General features: G+C 37.2%; 1 protein-coding gene across 1 annotated transcript; it reads right to left on the reverse strand.

Moving 5' to 3' along the window:
- Positions 1-347: 347 nt before the first annotated feature.
- LOC139431059 (uncharacterized) lies at positions 348-4179 on the reverse strand. The gene is made up of 3 exons (XM_071198630.1): positions 3621-4179; positions 979-3561; positions 348-916 (listed from the first exon to the last, which is right to left on the reverse strand). The coding sequence occupies exons 1-3, from the start codon at positions 4177-4179 to the stop codon at positions 348-350; spliced, it is 3711 nt and encodes a 1236-aa protein (XP_071054731.1).
- Between the last annotated feature and the right edge of the window lie 3858 nt (positions 4180-8037).

The following is an 8037-nucleotide window of genomic DNA, read 5'->3' on the forward strand; positions in this document are numbered from 1 at the left end:
TTACCTTATTAAAGATGGTAGAGGAGAACCCATTCTTGGAGCATTTTACGACGAAGAATTACAACGTGTGAAACACCCGGATGTATTTTTAATTGAAAAAGTTCTTCGTCGAAAAGGAAATAAAGTCCGAGTGAAATGGTTGGGAATGGATAGCTCTCATAATTCTTGGATTGCAAAAAAAGATGTATTATAATTTTTACACTAAGAAAATAAAAAACTTTTTTTAATTTCGTTGATTTTATTTCAAGTAACCTTTTTAACAACCTACTTTCTACTTTATATACAAGTTTTGTGATACAAGCAAGTATTTTTTTTTTTTTTTTACAAATTAACTGATCGCAATTTAACTAGCCATACATGTTTACGTTTAACAACTCCAATAAGTTGTCCAAAAGATCTTCCCTGCGTAGATCTTCAATAAGATAGTTTCCCCAAGCTAAAGTATGACATCCATCCTCCATCACGTAACGTTTATCGTCATGTGCAGAGAGCGCCACTTTATTCTTTAGTTCTGTATACATCGTGTGATAGGAGGAGCGAAAGACATACATCTTTTTTCGCACAGAACCTCCATCTTCGATAATCCGTTTATATTCTGAAACACTTAAGTTTTTATCGATAACATACTTTTTCACACCCTTGGCACGCTTGACAACTCCTTCCAAAGTGTTAATACAATAAGCTTTAGCTCCTGTACCATAAAACGATGTTAATATCGTATTTGGGTACTCATCTTTCATTTTTCCGACTATCGGCGGCCCTGGAGGAATATTATGTCTGTTGTTTAACTTGTAATTAGAGGTATCGAACATCTCTATATTTTCTTTGATATCCTGGTATACATTCTCAGTAAATATTTCGAGAATTAACGAATCCGTATCTGTATATAACAATAATACGTTTTCACCATATTTCTCTTTTAAAAAATTATAAAAAAAGTTATAAATGACCGCTTTCGACAATTCCAGTACGCTAAACCTACATACAGAGGTTTGTTATATTTGACCTCCACCTTCTGCATTTCAATGGCTGCCAAATTATGGCAGAAAATTTTTGATGACTTGAAAGTCGGCTTTGCGATAAGAGCTTCTGCACCGGGTCTCCTGTAACGATTCTCCCAATGTGACACTAATCGTATATCGACTCTATTTTCAACATTTTCCATCGTTTTCCCATACACGATATTATTCATTTGTTTATAATGATTTTTCCCAAATTCATTCGTAGCATTCATTCGTTTCTCAGAGTTAAAATCGATATATGGTTTCATCCACGGCGATTGTTGAAATTGCAATGCACGGTGTATTTTGGTTAGCTTAAGACCTTTTTTCACACATTCACGTAGGTTTACATAGTGAATTATGTATTTCGATTTATTTTGTAAGTTCGCAATCAACTTAGGATGCTTCGATCCGGGAGCGATTATGTTTTCGGGACAAAACGGTAGATCATCATGCTGGTTGTGTAACCTTTCGGGATACTCCAAATCCACTTCAAACACATAACCAAGGTGTTCATCATCTAAACACTCCACATCTATATCTACTATTTCTTGGTTCGACAACCATCGAAAACCGCCTGTTGGTAATTTACAACTCATTGCATACCCATACAAATTGGTAGCGTCCAAGTATAGAATATATGATGATGGTTTTTCCGGGTTAAAATCGTCAAGGAACTTGTTGTTTGCTATTGCAGATCGTTTTACACACATACAGAGACCGCCTCTAATTCCTTTCTTAAAAAAGTGTAACATGTCAATGTCTGATAACAATTCTAATTTTACACCTGTCATTTTTAACAGAGCATCCCACCCAAACCCGGGCGCAGTATAATAATGGCAAGGATCCAGATTGTAATTCTCCAAAGATATTGTCCTGAAATTTTCAAAGACGTCAGTCAACATTAACACATCTGACGTCAAATACAGGTCACTGTATTCTCCCAACGTTGTACACTTAAATTTATTCCATACAGTCTGTGCTCTAGAGTATTGTTCCTTTGAAATATTACTTGAACTCAATATGTCGTAAAACTGTGTATGATCAGGCAATTTACTATACTCCAACTTTTCAAACGAATCTACGAACGAATATGGAAATACACCTTTCTGGCGCATCAATCTAAATTCTTCAGAGTCTTTGAATTTTTTTTTCACTTCCACACAATCCTTATCATCCAAATATGAAACCAACTTTTCCAAAGAACTCGCCATGAATCTAAACGAGTCGACGAATCTTATTTTCATAAACACTTTGCGTTTCTTTCCCTTGTTATCGGTTGTTTCTCCGACAACTATTTTTTTGGAAAAAGAAATATATTTTTCTTTGTTTTGTGCTATCACCTCTACTTCCTCCTTGTTTAGGGCAATACTTTTCACAAACATGTGGGCATCGTAATTCGACAGGTTGTGGAAAAACACAGGGATAAACATCGGTAATTTATAATTTATATTGCAGACGGAATGCGCAGGACCCCTATACAATCCTGTCAAGTGATCGTGATCACACACTTTCTCTTCTTTGTTTATTGGTTTATCACAAATGTGACATACGGAACTCAGTTCATGTACAAATTGGTCCAGACAGCTTAGCGGTATCATATCCTTTGTTTGCCTCAAATGTTGTTTATAGATCTCTATTACATCCTTCTCCAATCTTATAATAAATTCCAGAGCAGCGTTTCGCCCTCGGTATATTTGGAATTTCGATAAGTTATCATCGTAAGCACACTTAATGTAGTACGCAAACGCGTATGGTTCGTGTTCAAAACATCGGGCCGTATATGGTTTATTATCATCGTAAACTTTTCCTTCTTCGGGCGTTAAGGGTTTCAGAATCGCCTCGAAATCGGCGTACACCACAAACGGAACTTTCATTTTTTTTTCAAATCCTTCAAATTGTAAAACATTTTCCTTTTCTAGATGTCCGAACTTATTCACTTTTATTTGTTCGCTTGGTACTGTTGCTTTCACTTTTTTACAGTCATCCATCTGATGTCGTACCAACTTGTCTTCAGTTGAAAAGTATTGCAAACAACCCTCACAAATATATCTTTGATGTTCATGAGTCGATGATTGTGTATTTATCAGTCGAGATAAGTTTTTTATCCAATAATAGTGGTTATTCCCGAAATTGTCGCTGACTACTAATAAGTTTACATGACGCTCCCGTTTCTGTTTACATATACATACAGTTACAATATCATCTACCATTTTCTCTCCATTATACCAAGAATTTATACCATAGACGTTAATTGAAATGTTATTTTCTTCCTCAAATTTTGGTATGTCTCTGATGGGTACTGGGAATGTTACGCAGTCAAACTTTAATTCTGTTTCCCTATAATCTGGGTATGATGATATTCTTTGCGGTAAACCTGTGGGTTGGTACAGTGCGGACATCAGTGCCCAAGCAAAGCACTTATTATCGTTATTTTGCACGTTTATTACCGCTCTCTTCCCTTTTATGGATGTCGGTAAGTCGATGTAGCTCGATGCTCTTGTAGGATTAAACTTGTTACAGTTCACTTCAAGATATAATACTTCCAACAAGGTCCAACCTGCAGTATTAACACCTTTAGTTTCGCATTTTACTACTTTTCTATTCTTATACTCTTACCTGAGTCCCGTTCTTGGAATTCCGACATTTTCACCATAATCTCGTCCATAAAGTCCTCGTATGTTTGATATAAGTCTACGGCTACTGTTATAATTTTATTTTTTGTGTTGAATGATTTGATTTCCACTTCTTCCTTCGTATTTATGAAATACAATCCAAAAATTTCCGTATTCACTTTTAAACTACCATTTACATTCCTCACGGACTGTATCAAACTGATAACTTTTTCTCTAATTCGGTTACTGAATTCCTTCATGTCTACGTACTTCCGTTCATGATCGCTCACTCTAAAACTACATATTTTATCTCCAAATATCGAATCTATTTTTTCTACACCATCATCTATTATTACGAAGGCTTTCTGTTTATGTTTGTTGCTACGCAGATGTGAGGAATAACATTGTCTGGTTACGTGTTCATCACATATTTCACACACTATAACATCTCCTTGTTGATCCTCTTCCACCTTTCGACGTTTCCCAATACATGCTGTGCGTTGATGTCTCACAAGATTATCTGGTCTAGTAAACTCTTTGTAACACACGTCGCAGGTCAACATGTTCACAACACTCTTACTTCAATACTGTTGAACACGATTTTCTATCTGCTATTTAAAGCATACCTCCTCCGAAGTGGGGTTTTCAATGAACTCATGTCGTGTAACCTTCATTTCAGGTCACGTACAAGGTCAATGTCATGGTCACAATTAAGGTTGACTTCAAGGTCTCCGTTGAGGTCAAAGTAAAGGTCATTGTTCAGGTCAAGGTTACTGATCAAGGTCATGGTCACTAAACGTGATCTTGACCTGAGGTGAGCTCAAAGTAAAGGTCATTGTTTAGGTCTAGGTTACTGGTCAACGACCCCCTTTGCAATAGCCGATTCTGGAACCTCCTCCCAGAACCTCAGGGCAAGGTCAAGGTCATGGTCACTCAACATGACCTTGGCCTTGACCTTGACCTGAGGTTCTGAGAGGAGGTTCTAGAATCGGCTTTTATCTACTACTGAGCATGTTGGAGATAAAAAACAAAATGTGCCCAAAACGTGATATTATGACGTTATACGCCGTTCTGAGCCATGTTTGAACTTTCTATCACTTTTGGTTCCGGTAATTCTGTTGACCATATATTTGATATTCAGGCGCCAAATGACATCTTGGAGCATGTTGGAGATAAAAAACAAAATGTGCCCAAAACGTGATATTATGACGTTATACGCCGTTCTGAGCCATGTTTGAACTTTCTATCACTTTTGGTTCCGATAATTCTGCTGACCATATTTGTGATATTCAGGCGCCAAATGACATCTTGGAGCATGTTGGAGATAAAAAACAAAATGTGCCGAAAACGTGATATTATGACGTTATACGACGTTCTTAGCAATGTTTGAACTTTCTATCACTTTTGGTTCCGGTAATTCTGTTGACCATATATTTGATATTCAGGCGCCAAATGACATCTTGGAGCATGTTGGAGATAAAAAACAAAATGTGCCCAAAACGTGATATTATGACGTTATACGACGTTCTGAGCCATGTTTGAACTTTCTATCACTTTCGGTTCCGATAATTCTGTTGACCATATTTGTGATATTCAGGCGCCAAATGACATCTTGGAGCATGTTGGAGATAAAAAACAAAATGTGCCCAAAACGTGATATTATGACGTTATACGCCGTTTTGAGCCACGTTTGAACTCTCTATCACTTTCGGTTCCGATAATTTTGTTGACCATATTTGTGATATTCAGGCGCCAAATGACATCTTGGAGCATGTTGGAGATAAAAAACAAAATGTGCCCAAAACGTGATATTATGACGTTATACGCCGTTCTGAGCCATGTTTGAACTTTCTATCACTTTTGGTTCCGGTAATTCTGTTGACCATATATTTGATATTCAGGCGTCAAATGACATCTTGGAGCATGTTGGAGATAAAAAACAAAATGTGCCCAAAACGTGATATTATGACGTTATACGCCGTTTTGAGCCATGTTTGAACTTTCTATCACTTTCGGTTCCGATAATTCTGTTGACCATATTTGTGATATTCAGGCGCCAAATGACATCTTGGAGCATGTTGGAGATAAAAAACAAAATGTGCCCAAAACGTGATATTATGACGTTATACGCCGTTCTGAGCCATGTTTGAACTTTCTATCACTTTTGGTTCCGATAATTCTGCTGACCATATTTGTGATATTCAGGCGCCAAATGACATCTTGGAGCATGTTGGAGATAAAAAACAAAATGTGCCCAAAACGTGATATTATGACGTTATACGACGTTCTTAGCAATGTTTGAACTTTCTATCACTTTTGGTTCCGGTAATTCTGTTGACCATATATTTGATATTCAGGCGCCAAATGACATCTTGGAGCATGTTGGAGATAAAAAACAAAATGTGCCCAAAACGTGATATTATGACGTTATACGACGTTCTGAGCCATGTTTGAACTTTCTATCACTTTTGGTTCCGGTAATTCTGTTGACCATATTTGTGATATTCAGGCGTCAAATGACATCTTGGAGCATGTTGGAGATAAAAAACAAAATGTGCCCAAAACGTGATATTATGACGTTATACGACGTTCTGAGCCATGTTTGAACTTTCTATCACTTTTGGTTCCGGTAATTCTGTTGACCATACTTGTGATATTCAGGCGTCAAATGACATCTAGGAGCAAGTTGGAGATAAAAAACAAAATGTGCCCAAAACGTGATATTATGACGTTATACGCCGTTTTGAGCCATGTTTGAACTTTCTATCACTTTTGGTTCCGATAATTCTGCTGACCATATTTGTGATATTCAGGCGCCAAATGACATCTTGGAGCATGTTGGAGATAAAAAACAAAATGTGCTCAAAACGTGATATTATGACGTTATACGCCGTTTTGAGCCAGGTTTGAACTCTCTATCACTTTTGGTTCCGGTAATTCTGTCGACCATATTTGTGATATTCAGGCGTCAAATGACAACTTGGAGCATGTTGGAGATAAAAAACAAAATGTGCCCAAAACGTGATATTATGACGTTATACGCCGTTTTGAGCCATGTTTGAACTCTCTATCACTTTTGGTTCCGATAGTTCTGCTGACCATATTTGTGATATTCAGACGCCAAATGACATCTTGGAGCAAGTTGGAGATAAAAAACAAAATGTGCCCAAAACGTGTTATTATGACGTTATACGCCGTTCTGAGCCATATTTGAACTTTCTATCACTTTTGGTTCCGATAATTCTGCTGACCATATTTGTGATATTCAGACGCCAAATGACATCTTGGAGCATGTTGGAGATAAAAAACAAAATGTGCCCAAAACGTGATATTATGACGTTATACGACGTTCTGAGCCATGTTTGAACTTTCTATCACTTTCGGTTCCGATAATTCTGTTGACCATATTTGTGATATTCAGGCGCCAAATGACATCTTGGAGCATGTTGGAGATAAAAAACAAAATGTGCCCAAAACGTGATATTATGACGTTATACGCCGTTCTGAGCCATGTTTGAACTTTCTATCACTTTTGGTTCCGGTAATTCTGTTGACCATATATTTGATATTCAGGCGTCAAATGACATCTTGGAGCATGTTGGAGATAAAAAACAAAATGTGCCCAAAACGTGATATTATGACGTTATACGCCGTTTTGAGCCATGTTTGAACTTTCTATCACTTTCGGTTCCGATAATTCTGTTGACCATATTTGTGATATTCAGGCGCCAAATGACATCTTGGAGCATGTTGGAGATAAAAAACAAAATGTGCCCAAAACGTGATATTATGACGTTATACGCCGTTCTGAGCCATGTTTGAACTTTCTATCACTTTTGGTTCCGATAATTCTGCTGACCATATTTGTGATATTCAGGCGCCAAATGACATCTTGGAGCATGTTGGAGATAAAAAACAAAATGTGCCCAAAACGTGATATTATGACGTTATACGACGTTCTTAGCAATGTTTGAACTTTCTATCACTTTTGGTTCCGGTAATTCTGTTGACCATATATTTGATATTCAGGCGCCAAATGACATCTTGGAGCATGTTGGAGATAAAAAACAAAATGTGCCCAAAACGTGATATTATGACGTTATACGACGTTCTGAGCCATGTTTGAACTTTCTATCACTTTTGGTTCCGGTAATTCTGTTGACCATATTTGTGATATTCAGGCGTCAAATGACATCTTGGAGCATGTTGGAGATAAAAAACAAAATGTGCCCAAAACGTGATATTATGACGTTATACGACGTTCTGAGCCATGTTTGAACTTTCTATCACTTTTGGTTCCGGTAATTCTGTTGACCATACTTGTGATATTCAGGCGTCAAATGACATCTAGGAGCAAGTTGGAGATAAAAAACAAAATGTGCCCAAAACGTGATATTATGACGTTATACGCCGTTTTGAGC

This window comes from Onthophagus taurus, chromosome 8, assembly GCF_036711975.1.
Source record: "Onthophagus taurus isolate NC chromosome 8, IU_Otau_3.0, whole genome shotgun sequence".
Classification (NCBI taxonomy): Eukaryota; Metazoa; Arthropoda; class Insecta; order Coleoptera; family Scarabaeidae; genus Onthophagus; species Onthophagus taurus.